The sequence below is a fragment of the Danio rerio genome, chromosome 19 (genome assembly GCF_049306965.1).
Source record: "Danio rerio strain Tuebingen ecotype United States chromosome 19, GRCz12tu, whole genome shotgun sequence".
NCBI lineage: Eukaryota > Metazoa > Chordata > Actinopteri > Cypriniformes > Danionidae > Danio > Danio rerio.
In genome coordinates, this window is record NC_133194.1 from 45,903,173 (window position 1) to 45,923,894 (window position 20,722).

At 36.6% G+C, this 20,722-nt stretch overlaps 2 protein-coding genes across 3 annotated transcripts; one reads left to right on the top strand and one right to left on the bottom strand.

The window, feature by feature from the left end:
* Nucleotides 1-1,166: 1,166 nt before the first annotated feature.
* zcchc17 (zinc finger, CCHC domain containing 17) lies at nucleotides 1,167-8,548 on the bottom strand. Of its 2 annotated transcripts, XM_073930633.1 has the most exons (9): nucleotides 8,310-8,522; nucleotides 6,777-6,856; nucleotides 6,636-6,693; nucleotides 6,461-6,561; nucleotides 4,400-4,491; nucleotides 4,211-4,311; nucleotides 2,490-2,611; nucleotides 1,604-1,798; nucleotides 1,170-1,458 (listed from the first exon to the last, which is right to left on the bottom strand). In XM_073930633.1, the coding sequence occupies exons 2-8, from the start codon at nucleotides 6,849-6,851 to the stop codon at nucleotides 1,640-1,642; spliced, it is 708 nt and encodes a 235-aa protein (XP_073786734.1). In that variant the 5' UTR covers nucleotides 6,852-6,856; nucleotides 8,310-8,522; the 3' UTR covers nucleotides 1,170-1,458; nucleotides 1,604-1,639. The 2 variants fall into 2 exon arrangements, with proteins under 2 accessions (NP_956838.2, XP_073786734.1); NM_200544.2 differs by having other exon boundaries at nucleotides 1,167-1,798; nucleotides 8,310-8,548.
* Nucleotides 8,549-8,655: 107 nt separating this feature from the next.
* snrnp40 (small nuclear ribonucleoprotein 40 (U5)) lies at nucleotides 8,656-20,581 on the top strand. The gene is given in 11 exon segments (NM_200322.1): nucleotides 8,656-8,874; nucleotides 11,012-11,141; nucleotides 12,027-12,120; nucleotides 13,535-13,700; nucleotides 16,874-16,996; nucleotides 18,298-18,418; nucleotides 19,412-19,494; nucleotides 19,702-19,763; nucleotides 20,105-20,208; nucleotides 20,301-20,348; nucleotides 20,351-20,581. Coding segments are annotated over 10 exon segments (1,042 nt in total). The 5' UTR covers nucleotides 8,656-8,763; the 3' UTR covers nucleotides 20,351-20,581.
* Nucleotides 20,582-20,722: the final 141 nt, after the last annotated feature.

Consider the following 20,722-nt stretch of genomic DNA (forward strand, 5'->3'; position numbering starts at 1 on the left):
TATATATATATATATATATATATATATATACATATTATATATATAGATAGATATATAGATAGATATATATGCTTCTGTTATGTTCTAAATTGCAAATTCAAAATAAAATAATTTTTTTTACAGCTTAGTCCCTTTATTCATAATGGGTCTCCACAGTGGAATTAACCGCCAACTTATCCAGCATATGTTATACACAGATACCCTTCCAGCTGCAACCCATCACTGGGAATAAAATTCTGTCATTTTGAGCATTATTATTATTTTAAAAATTAAGACTATTTTGCTGGTCCCTATTGCACATGAACTAAATTTGCATTGCAACTACATGCCTATTAATCCTCATTTGAGTATTAATAGACTATCTGCTGCTGATACTGCAACTTCAACAGGCATTGAACTGACTATAAGAAACTTTGCAAGTACTTGTCAACATATACTATCCCCAACCTAACAGAATTAGCTGGCACGCAGATGCAATGTAACTTACATTCAACAAAATGTGTGAAAGAGACAATCAAATTCGAAGTGATGACAACAATTATGTTGCTGTTTTTGTGATTGAGATTTATTTACAGAGATGGCCAAACTAGGGCCAAAGCTGGCCCATGGTAACCTTTGATTTGGCCCATCATCCTATCTAAGAATGGTTTAGAGATTCATTCATTTTTTTTTCTGTGAGTGAATCAAGGCAAAGGCAGATTCTGCTTGACTAGTTTCAGCATTGAACTCCACACCAGCATTGATCTGTTATAAATATGATTGTTTTTTTTTTGTTTTTTGTTTTTCAAACAATAAAAAATAATATGAATTGGGAAATTACCCATGGCAACTTAAATGTAAAATAGTTTGTTATATTTATCTTCGGCCCACAGTTATCAGTGAGATTTGGTTTTTGGCCCTTCATACAAAAAGATTTGGGCACCACTCATGGTTATTCCACCAAATATATATTTCTTAACTGTTTTAAGTTAAAACATTAGTATTATCTAAAAATAAATATAACAATGTCTCAAAACATGAATTTTTGTATAATTTTGATAAATGATAATTTTATGCTGTAAATGACATTTTTAATTTGATAATAAATAATGTCATAAGTCATTTCTAGAACAAAACAAACAATGGTCTTACTCAAACACACAAAAAAATTGCAAATCCAAAGAAACTGAAACTTTCCAAGTGGTCATTTAATGTTTTCCTCATCGCTAAACATGCACAACAATGCACAAACCGAAATCACTTTGACTTATGTTTGCGTTTCCATTTTTTTCTGAATATGTGTGTGAATGGTTTAAACGCTCTGCTTTCTTTGTATACCACAAATGGACAAATATCCTGCTTGCATTTATCTTATTGGAAGTGAATAGTTCCCAGTGTAAACTAAAGGTTATACAACATGTCTGCACTGAATCGTTCTACGCCAGTGGTTTCGAACTCGATTCCTGGAGGGCCGCAGCTCTGCATGATTTAGCTCCAACCACCACACCTGCTTAATAGTTACTGGTAGTCTTGAACACCTTGATTATTTTGGATCAGCTCTGTTTGATTAGGGTTGGAGCAAAACTGTGCAGAGCTGCGGCCCTCCAGGAATTGAGTTTGAGACCTATGATCTGCGCATTTCTTACCATTCCAACCAAAATCACTTCGACTTGTGTTTGTGTTTCTTGTGTTTCTTCTTCTTTTCTGAGTGCGTGTGGGAATGTTTCGGCCGTTTGGCGTCTTCATTGCTGCTGTCAGATGATGAGTTCTCCCTCTTTCTCTCTTTCTTTTTCTTCTTTTCTTTCTTTGCCTTCTTTTCCTGCATGAAAGCACAGAGTCGTCATGTGCATGTACACTTCAAGTCAAAATTATTCAGCCTAAATTTTTTAAATGATGTTTAGCAGCAAGGAATTTTTGACAGTATTCCTGATAATATTTTTGGTTCTGGAGAAAGTCTTATTTGTTATTTCGGCAAGAATAAAATCAGTTTTTAATTGTTTTAAACCCATTTTAAGGTCAAAATTCGAAGCCACCTTAAGCTATATTTTTATTTTTTTTAATTTTTTTATTGTATACAGAACAAACCATCATTGCACAATGACTTGCCTAATTACCCTAACTTGCCTAATTAACCTAATTAAGCCTTTAATTGTCACTTTAAGCTGTATAGAAGTTTCTTGAAAAATATCTAGTAAAATATTATTTACTGTCATCATAGCAAAGATAAAATAAATCAGTTATTAGAGATGAGTTATTAAAACTATTATGATTAGAAATGTGTTAAAAAAATTTCTCCGTTAAACAGAAATTGGGGAGGGGGGGTTATACAGGGGGTCTAATAATTCTGACTATAAATGTAAGACAGATGAAGGTGTCTCCAACAGAGAACTATTGCAAAAGTTGGCAACAAGTCAATCCAGGGCAGGGTTACACAACAGCAGAGCAGTGAGCTTGTCATCTGGTGCAATCATTTAGGCGTCAAAGGGGTGTGTGTTGGTGTGTGTGCGTACCTTTTTACGTTTCTGGGGCTCTGATTGGGTGATCTGGGTGCTCAGCGGCTCTTCCTCTTCCTCTTCTGGAAGTAAACTGTACTGCAGTCCAGGACTAGAAAAGCAGTCCTTGGCAAAGTGACCTTACATGCAAACAGACAAGTGTGTCATTATTTATTAAACACCTATTTATTAAACATTTATTAAACTCATAACAGGTGTACAGGGATTAAGCCCTTAACGATCGCCCCCACTTTTTTTGAACGTGGACATGACCATGACATGTTCAACTTAAAGGGGAGCTATTATGCCCCATTTTACAAGATGTAAAATAAGTCTCTGAAGTGTGTGTGTGTGTGTGTGTGTGAAGTTTCAACTCAAAATACACAACAAATAATGTTTTAGAACTGCTTAAAACTGTAGGTGTTGATCCAAATTGTGCTGTTTTGGTGACTGTCGCTTTAAATTCAAATGAGACTGTGCTCTTTTTAATGAAATGTCACCTTTTAAGTACCATTTCCTTTGTGTTTTTGATAATGCAGTTGTCTGCAACAGGCTCCAGGGTCTGATGTTCATTAAGTCTAAGGCCCCGTTTACACTAATGCGTTTTAGTTTGAAAACGCATAAGTTTTGCTACAGTTACGCCATCTGTCTACACTACGCCGGAGTTCTCGAGCGCCGAAAACGGAGCGTTTTGAAAACGCTGGAGAGGCCGTTTTCATTCTGAAACGCTGCTGCTCCGTCTCAGTGTTGATGATGGAAAACGGAGACATCTGAAAACGGAGACGGGGCTGCCGACATTCGCCTCTCTGATTGGGGCTTTTCCTCAATATTAAGTAGCCTCCGTGTAAGTTCAGACTTCGCAAGTTTGATCAAGGCTGCAGTCTCTTCTTCTCAGTTTGATATGGAAAACAGACTATACAGAGGACACGCGTCAATCTTCAAAGGGAACAGTGTACTTTATAACTTCATTCACATCACCCTGGCTACGTTGTTTCACTTTCTCAACAATAAAAAGTAAACATGATATAAGGAACTGCCTATTTTTATTTTAATATTAGCAACTAAACAGACAGCAGAAATGTTGAGGCGTCGTGCTGCATATATGAGCGTCATCTTCACTGTGTGGATATTTATATCAAAACGGAGCCGATAACAACTGCCTCCTTTCAATTTCAGTGAAAATACGAAACACACCCTCTCTTTTGCTGAATATCAGTTTTAATAATTGATAATGGCCATTATAAAAGTATAACATACAATAAGTTTATGCATTATAGGAAATAAAGGCAAGCGATCAGTCAATGTACAGAATGTAGGCTACGTGGTTACATTAATCATTAACTTATCTTTGCGCTCAGCCAAAACACGTTACCTGAGAACAAGTAATAGATTCCAGTGCCCAAAGTCAGGGAATATGTCGTTAGATAAAGACAACAAGATGAATGAAATATCCCGTTTAATAAATATAGTGAGATTAGATCCAGCGGGAGATGCTTGATGAGAAGTCCGACTAGCACAGCTCTCATCTGGGTAGATGGGCTACAGCGCTTGCCAAAGAGTGTGTAAGGTCACGTGATGTGGATTTTCAGCGTTTTGGTGTGGACGGAGAGCAGTTCAGAAACGCTGGGTGAAACGCGAGTGTGGACGCGAATCGTTTTCATTCTAAAACGCCGTTTAAAACTAAAACGCACTAGTGTAAAAGGGCCTTAGTTATATTGTCGTGAGCTGGATGTTCGTACCTCTGCAGCCACACTTTTTGCATGTGGTGTTCAGGACGGCCTCCAGTGTGATCCTCTGCCCACTGTGATCTCTGAACTGCCTGCGGCGACGTTCATCCTGTCTGTGCAAATAATATTGGATTGATTTTAGCATTATACGAGTAGTATTAATTGCTGTGATATAATGAAATTTCTCATGAATCCACTTACTCAGCTATGACGTTATTGGGGTCTAAGTCCCGCCCAGTGCCTTGATTGACAGACTTCATGGAGAAGGACAGTTTGACTTTATCATCTTTCATCTAATGGTGGACGAAAGTTAAAAAAGCACGATTTTACATGATGTTTTCATCAATATAGTAGTCATCAGTTCTATTTAATTTCTGATAAAACTATCTATCATACATTTTTACTATGATTTGAACAAATATATGTATTTGTTAATGTATTTACTAACAAAACCAACTAATTGTGAACAATTCCTGTACAGCAGTTATTAATCATTGCTCATTATTTACTAATGCATTATAAAAATCCAAATTCAGGCTTGTTGACATTAGCTAATGCATGAAGTTAACATGGACTGACAATAAAAGACTTTATTTCATTTAACTAATGTTATCAAAGGTGAATAAACATTGTATTAAATATACTGTTCATTGTTTATTCATGTTAGTACAAATACATTAATCGTATTGTAAAGTGTTACCTTTTTTTAAATCACTTAAAATATAACATATCATAATTGTAAGTGCTGGATATTGCATCCAAAATAAAAGTTTTTCACAATTTAAGTGTGTACTGTGTATATTTATTATGTATATATACAGTTGAAACCAGAAGTTTACATACACTCTAAAAAAGGAACACAACCATTTAATAAAAAATGTCTGATGGTAAATCATACTAAAAGTTTACTATTTTAGGTCCCTTAGGATTACCTAAATTAATTACATTTGCTAAATACCAGAAAAATTAGAGTTTTTTTTTTTTGATAATTCTTTTATTAATTTCCAGACAGTCAAAAGTTTACACACATTTCCTTGGTATTTTCTAGCTTTGCTTTTAAACTGGATAACTTTGGTCAAATGTTTTGGGTCTCCTTCCACAAGCTTCTCACAATAGTTTGCAGGAATTTTGGCCCATTCTTCCTGACAGAATTGGTGTAACCGAGTCAAATTTGTTGGCTGTCTTGCTCACACAAGCTTGTTCAACTCTGCCCACAAATTTTCTATAGGATTGAGTGCAGGGCTTTGTGATGGCCACTCCAAAACATTCACTCTGTTGTCCTTAAAGCACATTTGAACTAATTTGGCAGTATGCTTAGGGTCATGGTCTGATTGGAAGAGCCATTTGTGGCCAAGTTTTAATTTCCTGGCTGATGTCTTGAGATGTTGCTTCAGTATTTCTACATGATGTTCTTTCTTCATGATGCCGTCTATGCTGTGAAGTGACCCAGTCCCTCCTGCAGCAAAACAGTCCCACAACATGATGCTGCCGCCCCCATACTTCACAGTTGGGATGGTGTCCTAGGCTTGTAAGCTTTCCCCTTTGTCCTCCAAATGTAACACTGGTCATTATGGCCTAACAGTTCAATCTTAGCTCCATCAGAGCACAAGACATGTCTACAATAATTAATCTTTTTCCCAGTGTGATTTAGAAAATTGTAATCTGGCTTTGTTGTTGATTCTGGCTTGTTGATTTTCCCATGTTGTCACACAAGGCAGCAGTGTGTTTGAGGTTTTCCTTAAATACTATTCTACAGTTGTGCCTCCAGTTAACTCAAATGTTGCCAATTAGCCAATCAGAAGCTTCCAAAACCTTGACATCATCATCTGAGCTTTTTCAGAGGCTGAATAATCTTGTTGTATGTAAACTTGACTTTCAAGAAGTTATAACAATTTCTCCAAAAATATATCTCATTATTTTGCTATTAAGAAACAAATGTGATACTCCTAACTTACCTAAAAGAAAACAAGTTTAGTCCCATTAACATCTGACTTTTTTTAAAAATGGTCATGTGCCTTTTCATATAGCATATGTAAACTTCAACTGGTTTCAACTATATATATATATATATATATATATATATATATATATATATATATATGTTAACATACGATTGTATGATAAATTATTTATAAATTTAAATATGTAACAAAATTGTGTAGTTTTGTTTCTATATTTGTGTGTATCACATACATAATATAAAAATAGCACCAAAATAGGAGGTTTCTTTTGTGTATTTGCATACATTGACATTAAGTGTACCTCTTTGCCAATGACTTTAATCCACACTTGCTCTCCTACGTCTACTATTTCAGCAGGATTTTCCACCCGACAGGCCGACATCTCACTCTTATGAACCAGACCTGATTGTGCAAACACAAATAAACATTAAAAATACATACTCGTAGAAACTAAACAAGTCGTACTCCAACTTCACCTTGCTTTCTGTATCCTGGAATCTTGACGAATGCGCCGTATGCAGTGACTGAAACTACCTAAAGATACAAGAAGACAATAAAAGTGTATAAACCAGTAAATATCAGTATATTTGTGTGATTTTGAGATGCTCGGATCTGACCTCTCCCTTCAGGATGCTGTACATTGGCGGAAGTCCATCCAGACCGACCGGCTCTCTCATATGCTCCTCCGCCATCACACCTGCACAGGTACACAATCAGGTTTATCATCTGTTCATAACTAGTTTTAATATCTGCTCATGCTGGAATATAAAACAAATGATACAAGTGAATCTCTGTCTAAGACGAGATGTACTGTTTTGTTTCCAACATCATAAGTAATAGGGTTGCACAATACATTGTTTCAGCATCAATATCACATTGTGATGATAATAGCTGTACACATCGCAGGATATGCAATGTTGAGTTTGTATTATAATTTATCATTTGCATGTGTTTTCGATGCCTGTGATTGTGTAATGATTTTAAAAGAATTCAGGCATAAATTGTACCACTTGTGACTTTAATAAATGATTCATTTTTTTAATTATTTTTTTTTCGGCTTAGTCCCTTTATTAATCCGGGGTCACCAAAGCGGAATGAACCACCAACATATCCAGCACATGTTCTACGTAGCGAATGCCCTTTTAGCCGCAACCCATCTCTGGGAAACCTCCATACACACTCATTACCAGGGCCAGAGTGGGACTCCTTTTCAGCCCTGGAGTTTCAAGCCTTAGACCGGCCCACGTCAGTTGACGACTGACTATATTAAAATAAGGTCATTTCCAATTCAGTTTCTAATTACTCTATCATGCCTTTTTCAAGGACACAGCTGCTTTAGAACTTCATATGTTCAACAACCCTAACAGTATTATATTTCTTAACAATAAAAAAGAAAAAAAAAAGAAATAATAATATTTACTCAGGTGAGGTTCGAACACGGGTCGGCAGCGTCGTAACGCAACATGCTGACCACTGGACCACAATGGCGTTGTTTAAGATGGAAGAAAAATAAATATTGGAGTGATATCCGCAAGGCTGCGAAACTAAACAGAGCGGAGCTGCGGTAAAATAATGATTAAAAAATTGAAGCTATGGTTAAATAAATGCCCTCGCAGCCCAAAAAAACGTACCGGCCCACTGTCTGCTGTTTATATCTGCCTAACATGATGAGAAGTAGACACGCATGTAGGAACGGTGGGCGGGGAGAAGCAGCTCATTTGCATTTAAAGTTACAGGTTACAAAAACAGCTAACCTGTAGTCAGACACCAGAATGGGCAGATTCTACATCATATAATAAATAATCTGATGGGTATTTAAGCAGAAACTTTAGAGACACATTTTGAAGACACTAAAGGCTTATTCTACATCTTGTAAAAGGAGTAAAATAGGTGCTCCTTGAAGTCAAATTTAAATGCAATTATTTGGCTGTAAAGCAATTCTTTCAATGTATCATCTAATTATTCTTGCTATGAAGATGCTTGACAATATTTTTTGTGTATGAACAATTATTACACTGAATCAAATGTCGGTGGTAAGAGATGGTAAAATGTATTTTACTCTTTTGTTTTCGTGTTTGACCCATCAGCAAATTGTTATGTGAACTCGTGATATATTCAAATAAAAAAATAACCAGATTTATTTAACTTACCTGATGTGCTGAGGTCGACAACACTTTACTGCAATTTGTGAGCAATCTACAAGCACACTCAATCCCAAACGTCCCAAATCAACTGCGTTTTAAATCCAAAAGATTCACCTAAATTAAACCCCGTCGGCTGCGTCACTTTTTATTAAACAACAGCAAAACATCACAACGCTAAATGTAAATACATCTGCACCAGCAGTAAATGCACACACTACTGTTTGGTTTTGATGAAACACGACTGCGTTGTCTTCCGGTTCACAGCTCTACAGTAACCAATAATATTGTATTGTACGAGTGCCAGCCAATCACATCGCTTCTTGTTACCGGACGTGTTTCACTCGACGAGCGTGTGTAGCTCAAAGGTGGAGGGTAGCTCGAAAAACTCATTCATTGAAAATAAGCGGATATTTTGACATACTGTTCATTTACTGTAGAAATCTGAGGCATTTACATAGCAATGATCGAACCAAAGAAGCGTGTGGCGGATATGGCCGTTGTTCCCGTAGGAGTGAAGAGGCCGCGGACGGAGCTGGTGGCCGCAGCACAATCCCAGCAGCTCTCCGCTATGGTGAGACTGAAAGAAACTCAAATATATGGAAAATACTAGCTCAAAATATTGAAAATTCTATTGTTGGGATTTTGATTCATCCCACTGAGTCGAATCATTTGAACGAGTGCTTAAGGAAGATTTCCTCCATGACTCTGTCTGCAGTTTGCATGGCGAATTTTAGCATATTTTATTAAATAAACATCAACTGAACGCATGCTCACTTGTTACAATGCTGTTATCGAATACTTAAATAAAACACAACTGTAAGAATTACAAATAGTGCCAGGGAATGCAAAAAAGAAATCATAATGCAAACATGTAAAAATGTAAGCCTGAACCACAAAACCAGTCATAAACGTAAATTTTTGTGATATTTATATGTTAGCTGAGTAAATAAGCTTTTCGTTGACGTGTAGTTTGTTAGGATATGGACAATATGTAGCAGAGAATAACTCAACTATATAAAATCTTTAATCTGAGGCTTCGAAGAAATCAAATAATTAAGAAAGTCACCTTTAAAGTATGAATTAAGTGCTTAGCAATGCATATTTCTACTTAAAATTTAGGTTTATACACAGTTACATTGGTAATATTCTAACATTTTTAGCCATAAATATATTAGATTTTTTAACCTTGTATACAATGTGTTTTTGGCTATTTTCACAAATGTTCCAGTGCATCGAAAGCACACAGTGTTTCGAAATAGCTTTTGTGAAAATAAAAAGGTTACAAGCACACTACCTGACATAAGTCTTGTCGTTGATCCCAGTTGTAAGAGCAACAAATAATAACTTGACTTCTAGTTGATCATTTGGAAAAGTGGCAGAAAGTGGATTTTCCTGATGAATCATCTGCTGAACTGCATCCCAATCATCACAAATTCTGCAGAAGACCTACTGGAACCCACATGGAGCCAAGATTCTCACAGAAATCAGTAATGTTTGGTGAAGGAAAAAAGTCATGGTTTGGGGTTACATTCAGTAATGGGGCATGCAAGAGATCTGCAGAGTGCACTGCAACATCAACAGCCTGAGGTATCAAGACATTTGTGCTGCCCATTACATTACAAACCACAGGAGAGGGCAAATTCTCCAGCAGGATAGCGCTCCTTCTCATACTTCAGCCTCCACATCAAAGCTCCTGAAAGCAAAGAAGGTCAAGGTGCTCCAGGATTGGCCAGCCCAGTCACCAGACTAGAACATTATTGAGCATGTCTGGGGTAAAATGAAGGAGAAGGCCTTACAGATGAATCCAAAGAATGTTGATGAGCTCTGGGAGTCCTGCAGGAACGCTTTCTTTGCCATTCCAGATGACTTTATTAATCAGTGATTTGAGTCATTGCAGAGATGTATGGATGCAGTCCTCCAAGCTCATGATGAAGTCAGACACAATATTCATTCTGTCCCCACTGCAGCATGACTTTATACTGGACATTATTTCTGTTCAGTGACAAGACTTTTGTATAAGCAAACTCAGAGCTTACTGTCCTAATTAAATCATTAATAATCAAGGTATGATCATATTTTATTTTGGTGAAATAAGCATAATCTAGAGGCCTTTGCCTTTCATATAAGCCACTTCTGATACCAAATGATCAACTAGAAGTCAAGTTATTATTTGCTGTTCCTAAAACACGGCTATAAGACTTTTGTCAGGTAGTGTACATGTAAATTCAGATGTGTAATTATTCAAATGTATAACAGAATAACTAATCACAATAAATTTGATTATAATTTTAATTATTTAAATAATTTAAATTATGAAAATTATAAATGAAGGAATAAGTATTTGTGGGTTTATAAGGGCAATATTTTGTTTACTTTGGATATATATTAGCGATATAAGTACAATTTCCCCAGATGACTTAACATGTATGATAGCCATTATTTTTATCTGTTAAAAATGTTAACCTCTCAACAGAGACCCAAATAGGTTTTGCAATTTCTTTATATAAATAATAACAATAATTTTAATAAGAGAGATGTGTATACAAAAAGAGAGCAGTCACTTCAGAAAGGAGAGAATTTGATGAAGTAAGACCCGCGCCATCTGCAGTCAAAGGATATTGGGTGCACAATTAGGGGGTGGGGCTTCATCATCCCCCAGTGAACACCTGCATAAACATTAATGTGTGTGTGTGTGTGTGTGTTTTCAGGGCCCGCCACGCAGCTCCAGTCTGCAGGCTCCTATAATGCTGCTCTCTGGTCATGAAGGAGAAGTTTACTGCTGCAAATTTCACCCTAATGGAGCCACTTTAGCCTCTTCAGGATACGACCGCCTCATCTGTGAGTCACGCCAATAATTACGTATGGATGTAATGCTGCCTTTACATGCACCTAGGCCTGTCGCAATAATCAATATATCAAGTTATCGTTCAACACGTTGACATGACCTCAAATATTTTTTATTGAATTATGTTTAACAGAGCAAGGGAATGTTCACAGTATTACCTATAATGTTGTTTTTTTCTGCTGGCGAAAGCCTTTTGTTTTATTTCAGCTAGAATAAAAGCAGTTAAAAAAAAACATTTTAAAGTCAATATTATTAGCTGCCTTAAACAATATGTTGTGTTTGATTGGCAACAGAACAAACCATCGTTATACAATGACTTACCTAGTTACCCTAACCTGCCTCTTTTATAAGAAAGTTTTATATTTAATTTCTCCCCTGCTGTTGCAACATGCAGATCAGCTTCTGTTTACCGCTTCACCCTTTTCATTCATTCATTTTCTTGTCGGCTTAGTCCCTTTATTAATCCGGGGTCGCCACAGCGGAATGAACCGCCAACTTATCCAGCAAGTTTTTACGCAGCGGATGCCCTTCCAGCCGCAACCCATCTCTGGGAAACATCCACACACACATTCACACACAAACACTTATACACTACGGACAATTTAGCCTACCCAGTTCACCTGTACCGCATGTCTTTGGACTGTGGGGGAAACCGGAGCACCTGGAGGAAACCCACGCGAAGGCAGGGAGAACATGCAAACTCCACACAGAAACGCCAACTGAGCCGAGGTTCGACCCAGCGACCTTCTTGCTGTGAGGCGACAGCACCACATACTGCGCCACTGCCTTGCCCCTTCACCCTTGTGTTATGTTTAATTTTAGACTTGTTGATTATGTGTTGATGTATTAATTGTCATCGCTTTGTGTTTTTCTGCTAGTGATGTGGAATGTTTATGGAGACTGTGAAAACTACGCCACGCTTAAAGGCCACAGTGGAGCCGTGATGGAGCTTCATTATAACACAGACGGCAGGTGTGTGTGTGTGTGTGTGTGTGTGTGTGTGTGCACAAGATGAGTTAAATAAAAATAAAGAAGATAAATCTTTTTGCAGTTGCTTTTGACAATAAATATCATTCCAAAGCAGCTTTGAAAAAAACATGCAAGTTATTACATTGCCGTCAAGAAAAGGTAAAGGGCACCTACAATGAAAATCATCTTTTGTAATCTGTTTGGACAGAACAGTGTAGGTATACTGTGTCCACAGTCATATTTGAGTAATATAAACACAATAAGTCTCTTATTTTAAATTTCTTGACATATAATAGGATCCAAATCCCTCACATTTTGAGGCCCACCGCAACGTGACGGAGTGCGGTTTCTCTTGTATTAACATGTCTCAGTAGTAACGCGTATAATCATATCAACAAGACAGGACGTGCCAAAGCAACCAGGATTAAAGGATCTGTTCAGCTCTCTGTGATCAGCAATCATTATCAAATGTGATCAAGAGTGATTTTCACAAGTTTAAAATGTTTGGAATTACTGCGATTTTACAGTCTTTATCACCACAGCCGCATGTCAGTACAGTTATAAAAGAAGACGCTTCAGTGCTGTCTTGTGGACGTTAAATCAGGTTTATTTTGTACATTAACATAACAGATATCCATACAGCAGTGGATCTATTCATTCATTAATTTTCTTGTCGGCTTAGTCCCTTTATTAATCCGGGGTCGCCACAGCGGAATGAACCGCCAACTTATCCAGCAAGTTTTTTACGCAGCAGATGCCCTTCCAGCTGCAAACCATCTCTGGGAAACAGCAGTGGATTATTGTGTATCATGTCACATTTGCCATGCAAAGTGTGTGTGTGTGTGTGTGTGTGTGTGTGTGTGTGTGTGTGTGTGAACTTTGTAATGACATTGTCTGTGACTCATCATTCTCATCGACTCATTAACTCCACAACAAATACATCAAATAATCATTGGGAAAGTTCTTACTGTAGTATTTCTCACAAACGTTACGCAAGATCTGCTTCCTTCATGTCTGTCACTGTGCTGTTTATCTCACACAGCCAAGGCGGAGATTGAGTGACACTCTGAGAGGCACGTGGGAAGGGTGGGCAGGGAGAACTAGCATTAAAGGCGCAGGCAACAAAAAACAGCTACAATGTGTTCAGAGCAGAAAAATCCAACATTCTGAAAGGTCTAATAAATAATCTGATGGGTGTTTTGGAGACACAAAAGACTTATCTTACATCTTGAAAAAGGGGTAAAATAGGTGCCCTTAGGGATTTAAGTGTAGCAATATAAACATAGTCAACCTGCACTTATGCAGCGTCCTTTCAAAAAGGTGATGTCTATATCTGTAATACATGTTCAATTAAGTGTATTTGGGTGTTAATAATGTCTAAAATGCATCGTACTAAAAGTGTGTTTGTGTTTTTTAGCCTGCTGTTCTCTGCCAGTACGGATAAGACAGTGTGTGTGTGGGACAGCGAGACGGGGGAGCGTGTGAAGCGGCTGAAAGGCCACACGTCCTTCGTGAACTCGTGTTTTCCAGCACGTCGCGGCCCACAGCTGGCCTGCACCGGCAGCGATGACGGAACTGTGAAGGTAAATCCCAGGATTAGACTCGTAACTCTTTAGATGTCTCGAATCTTAGGAATGAATCTTAAAAAACTTCAAGACATTTTTTACAAACTCACTCTGGTGCAGGATATTGTTAAAGTGAACAGAATATGGCTCCTTTTCGGATCCTTTTCACAACACTCTTATGATTTATATGTATTTATGTACAGTTGAAGTCAGAATTATTAGCCCCCCTGTGTATTTTTCCACCAATTTCTGTTTAACTGAAAGATTTTTTCAACACATTTCTAAACATAATAGTTTTAATAACTCATTTCTAATAACTGATTTATTTTATCTGTGCCATGATGACAGCACAATATTTTACTAGATATTTTTTAAGAAACTAATATTCACCTTTAAGTGACATGTAAAGGCCTAACTAGATTATTTAGGCAAGTTAAAGTAATTAGGTAAGTTATTGTATAAATAATGTTTTTTTTTCTCTAGACAATCTGAAAAAATATTGCTTTAGGGGGCAAATAATATTGACCTTAAAGTGTTTCCTCTAGGATTTTTTTCCAGCTGTGGCGGCAGGCCTTTTTCACACAGATCTACCAATTACCTGTAGGGTTATTTCAATGACAAATGTCGTGAACGCAGTTTTACAAGTCGAGATCGCATTTATGTTATATCCAACAGCATGCGGATCTCTTTACTTGCGCACCGATTTCCTCTGCTCGTGCACAAAACTTCTTTCATGCCCACTCCGCCGCTTCAAGAGCGTGCAGATCTTCTTGTGCGCTCTCAAATAAACGCTGCTGAAGTGCGATTTAGTGCATTTATGTAACGAGTATGTCTCCAGAATTTATTAGATTTGCTAGGAATATTTATGAATTTCTCTAATGAACCTACAGAGCGGTATTAATGCGTCCTGAAGTAAAGTGAAATGGCTATACGTCTTGTTTGCTGGCCTCCCGCATCACGCACCTGTCAGCCAGTCCTTCAGTCAGTCAGTACGTAACCTTAAAGGGTAAACAAATGACGCACAGCACGGTTACAGAAAAGTTTGCGCTATTATAATTCACTTCCCCTTTAATACGTTTTGGTTCGATTATTACCCGCTATTAAAAAATAAAATGTTTTGAATGAGAAGCTGTAATGTAGCCGTGGTGGGATGAATTTTGGCGTGGCGCCCCGCCATGGAAGAATGAATGTAGCGGAAACCATGCCTTAAAATGGTTTTTAAAAAAATGAAAAACTGCTTTTATCCTAGCCGAAATAAAACAAATAAGACTTTCTCCGGAAGAAAAAAATATTTTAGGAAATACTGTGGAAATTTCCTTGCTCTGTTAGACATTATTTGGTCAAACATCATTCAAATGTTCACAGAAGAGCTAATAATTTTGACTTCAACTGTATGTATTATATTATCTTTGCATCAAATTGCAAAAAACTATTGACTGCTCGTGTGAGGCATTTGAAATGCAGCGTCTGTGGAGCAGCACAGTAAATCTGACATTGTTTTCTCTTCTGGCTGCCATTTTCAGTCTTGCACAATTTTTTTCCTTTCTCTAAAAGTCTTGATAACACCATCATGGAGTTTTTCTTCTGTTATTTCAGCAAATAGGATTGTAAATGGATGATTTGTTGGTGTACTCTGCCATTCACTGTCCCAACTATGAGGACCACTACTGAGAAACCCAGAAATATGAAAAGGCTCCATCATAATGTACAATGTTTATTATATGTTATACATTGAGCATGAAGAATCATCATTAGTAAAGGATGACAGAGTTTTTAGTTTTGGATGAACTACCCCTGTAATGTTGTCTTTTTTCATGTTACAAGGCAGAACAAGTTTATGTAGCACATTTCATACACAGTGGAAATTCAAAATGCTTTACATAAACACGAATAAAAGAAACAAGAAAATAAATATTACTAAAATAATTAAAAATTATCAAAACAGATAAAAACAGATTAAAAGGTTATAAAGCAATGCTAAAGAAAAAAAGATAATGAAAATTGTTCCTGGCAAAACTGGAGCAGAATATTTGTGCATCTCAGAGCAGTGCAGTGTTTTGTTTCTGAATGAGTCTGTTTTGGAGTGAATCGTTTGTATCGATTCATTGAATCACTTAGGACAGGGACTTGTCGCCACCTACTGGTGATTTTGGTGTCATTAATTTATCCATGACTGGCTTAAAAGAACTCCAAACACGGGGTTTAACAGTGTTAAAAAAATGTTTGGTAGCGAACTATAGACATACATTATTATTTAATTTTGCTATTATTCGGTCTTGCTTGGAAATAATCATGCAAACTAGGTGCTACTGGGAAATGGCTATCTTTGCTCAGCATCAGGTGCACAGCTGGAGGCAGTTGGGCTGCGAACTGTGACCTTATTTTAATGACAAATGTCTAATAATACTGCTAATTTACGTTTTTATTTAGTTTAAGCATACACAATGAATGTAAATGATATGTAAACTTAGTTGATCTATATAATTAATTAATAATAATTAAAAGCCTGGGTGATGGTCCACAGAGGGCTCTTGTTTTGAGGGCTACCTCACAAGCTCAGATTTGGTTGACCAATCAGAGGAAAATGGGCGTTTCAGCACCGCCTACATGTGTATAATATATTTTGAAGTTGTTTATCCATTTTGTTACCCTAAAAAAAAAAAAGAAAATCCTACCAAAATCTTGTTTTTTCGTTTTTTGTGAGCAAATGAAAAATGATTTTCATTTTCCTTTTTTTGTTTGAAAACGGATATGGATTGGACAGAAGATACCCTGATTTATTAGCCGCCTTGAGATTTTTTCTCAATTGGCTACAGAACAAATCACTGTTGTCAAATGACTTGCCTAGTCAAGCCTTTAAACTCCACTTTTAGCTGAAAACTAGTGTCTTGAAACATAACTATTATGTACTGCCATCATAGCAAAGACAAAAGAAGTGAGCTTAGTAGTTATTAAAACTATTATGTTTAGAAATGTGTTGAAAACAATCTCTCCATCAAACAGCACTTGGGAAATATTTGAAAAGGAATACAGGAGGGCTAATAATGTCTTCAACTGCACATATATTATTCATTATTGGATTTATGTATTTATTTGGTCAGTATTGGACACCATAAAGAGAGATGAGTTTGTGTGTATCAGGCTAACAGTGTTGAGATGGACTAACAGTGTGTTCTCTGTTGTTGTTGTAGCTGTGGGACATCAGAAAGAAAGCCTCCGTTCACACTTTCCAGAACACATATCAGGTTCTTAGTGTGACGTTCAATGACACCAGTGACCAGATCATCTCAGGAGGAATCGACAATGACATAAAGGTCTGTGAGCTATGAACAGTCTCAAACTAATTACTAGGGCTTCATGATATTGGAAAAATCTGACATTGCATTTTGTTTATCTGCTTTTTTATTTTCTGTTTATTTATTTATTTATTTATTATATATTTATTTACTATATATTTATTATTTATTTATTATATATTTATTTACTATATATTTATTATTTATTTATTATATATTTATTTACTATATATTTATTATTTATTTATTTATTATATATTTATTATTTATTTATTTATTTATTATATATTTATTTACTGTATATTTATTATTTACTATATTTTTATTTATTATATATTTATTTACTATATATTTATTATTTATTTATTATATATTTATTTAATATATATTTATTGTTTATTTATTAAATATTTATTTAATATATATTTATTATTTATTTATTTATTATATATTTATTTACATATTTGAAGTCAGAATTATTAGCCCCCCTAAATAATTAGCATTATTTTCCCCCCAATTTCTGTTTAAAAGAGAGCAGATTTTATTAACACATTTCTAAACATAATAGTTTTAATAACTCATTTCTAATAACTGATTTATTTTATCTTTGCCATGCTGACAGTACATAATATTTGACTAGATCTTTTTCAAGACACTTCTATACAGCTTAAAGTGACATTTAAAGGCTTAACTAGGTTAATTAGGGTAACTAGGCAGGTTAGGGTAATTAGGCAGTTATTGTATATTGATGGTTCGTTCTGTAGACTATCGAAAAGATTAGAATTACTTGTCACAGACGCAGAGAGACTTTTTTTTTCTGGGCATAAGCTGCACGATATATAAACATTCCTGCCTTTCACCTTAGCGAGGGAATAGTGGTGCTTATATTTCCAGTTAGCAAACGCTACCTTTGACCTTGTTGGATTTGCCATCGTCCTGACTGCAGGTCGTTAATGTGTGCGACTTGCTGTGCGTGTGCTTGTGTTAACGCCCAGCCTACTCTGCCTCTGATTGGCAAATGATGGACCCGGAAAAAACTCACACTAACACCGGGAGAACATGCAAACTACACACAGAAATGCCAACTGGCCCATCTGGGACTTGAACCAGCGACCTTCCTGCTGTGAGGCGACAGTGCTAACCACTGAGCCACCATGCCGCCCATAAAACATAAACAGATATTTCAATATACTGTTAAGCAACATATAGATTCTTTGTGAAACTATGTCTCCAGTTTGCAGATGTCACATCCATAATGTTGGGAGTTGTTCATATATATATAATTATGTGTGTGTTTGTTTGTGTGGTTGATGCTGCAGGTGTGGGACCTCAGACAGAACAAGCTGATTTACAGTATGCAGGGTCACGGGGACTCTGTGACTGGACTAAGTCTCAGCGCGGACGGATCTTACCTGCTCTCCAACTCCATGGATAACAGCGGTAAGCTCAAACACGTACCTGACAAAAATACATACATACATACATACATACATACATCCATACATACATGCATGCATCCATCCATACATACATACATACATACATCCATACATACATGCATGCATACATACATGCATACATACATACATACATACATACATACATGCATACATACATACATGCATACATCCATACATACATACATACATCCATACATACATCCATACATACATGCATACATCCATACATACATACATGCATCCATACATACATACATGCATCCATACATGCATACATACATCCATACATACATACATACATACATGCATACATACATACATGCATGCATCCATACATACATACATACATACATACATACATCCATACATACATGCATGCATACATACATGCATACATACATACATACATACATACATACATGCATACATACATACATGCATACATCCATACATACATACATACATCCATACATACATCCATACATACATGCATACATCCATACATACATACATGCATCCATACATACATACATGCATCCATACATGCATACATACATCCATACATACATACATACATACATGCATACATACATACATGCATGCATCCATACATACATACATACATCCATACATACATGCATGCATGCATCCATACATACATACATACATGCATACATACATACATACATGCATACATACATACATACATACATGCATACATACATCCATACATACATGCATACATACATACATCCATACATACATGCATACATACATACATACATGCATACATGCATACATACATGCATACATACATACATACATGCATACATACATACATCCATACATACATACATCCATACATACATGCATACATACATACATACATGCATACATACATACATACATATTTACATACACACACACACACACTAAATCTGATGTTTCTGTTTGTGTGTGTGTTTGTGAACAGTTCGTGTCTGGGATATTCGTCCATTTGCACCAAAAGAAAGGTGTGTGAAGATCTTTCAGGGAAATGTCCATAACTTTGAGAAGGTAAGCCTAATTTGCTCTATTTTCAAAAAGAAACTGTGTTTAAGGGTGTGTGTGTGTGCATGAGATATTGATCAAAACATCTGCTCTTTAAAACAACACTGATGATGTGATCATATCACACACTCTAACTCAGAAGGAAGGGCAATAATGTTCCTCTTTGATTGCTGTTTAAAGGCTGAGGTCCATTGTCAATTGTGTATTTTCTAGAATCTTCTGAGATGCTCCTGGTCTGCTGATGGCAGTAAGATTGCAGCTGGCTCTGCTGACAGGTACAGTAATGTCTTGTGTGGTCCGGCCAATGCTCTTTACACTTTATGAATATTCATTCATTCATTTTCTTTTCGGCTTAGTCCCTTTATTATTCTGGGGTCACCACAGCGGAATGAACCGCCAACTTATCCAGCATACAATGCCCTTCCAGCTGCAACCCATCACTGGGATACTTCCATACACACTCATTTACATACATACACCACGGACAATTTAGCCTACCCAATTCACCTGAACCGCATGTCTTTGGACTTGTAGGGGAAACCGGAGCACCCGGAGGAAACCCACGTGAATACTATATGAATATGTGTGAGGTTAATCTGTGGTGTTTGTGTTGTAGGTTTGTGTATATTTGGGACACAACGACCCGCAGGATCGTCTATAAGCTCCCTGGTCACGCTGGCTCTGTCAATGAGGTGGCTTTCCATCCAGAGGAGCCCATTGGTAAACACAGAACGTTTATTAAAACGCTTAATGTAGCTTAATAGACCCGTTTCTGCTCCATTTGTCACTGTTTTATTTTGTGTCTTCCACAGTTCTGTCTGGATCCAGTGATAAACGCCTCTACATCGGAGAGATTCAATAAGTGTGTGTGTGTGTGTGTGTGTGTGTGTGTGTGTGTGTGTGTGTGTGTGTGTGTGTGTGTGTGTGTGGGCGCGTGTGCGTGTGCGTGTGTGTGTGCGTGTGAGAGGATTAGGAGGAGATATGATTTGGAATTTGGCTGTATCTGTATTTGTCTGCAGAATATTGCTGGCCAGTTGTGGGAAATTGTTGAACGTTGCCTTTTTTTATGCTTTTAATAAACTTGTTTCCAGAATTATTGTGTGCGCTGTGTTTTATGGATGAAGTATGGAATATTTGTGTTGGACGATAACTGAAAATGTGGATCTGTGTTATTTAAGAATTGTGAAAACATGTGATGTTTTATATACGTGTAGTTTAAAGTATTTCTTATTTG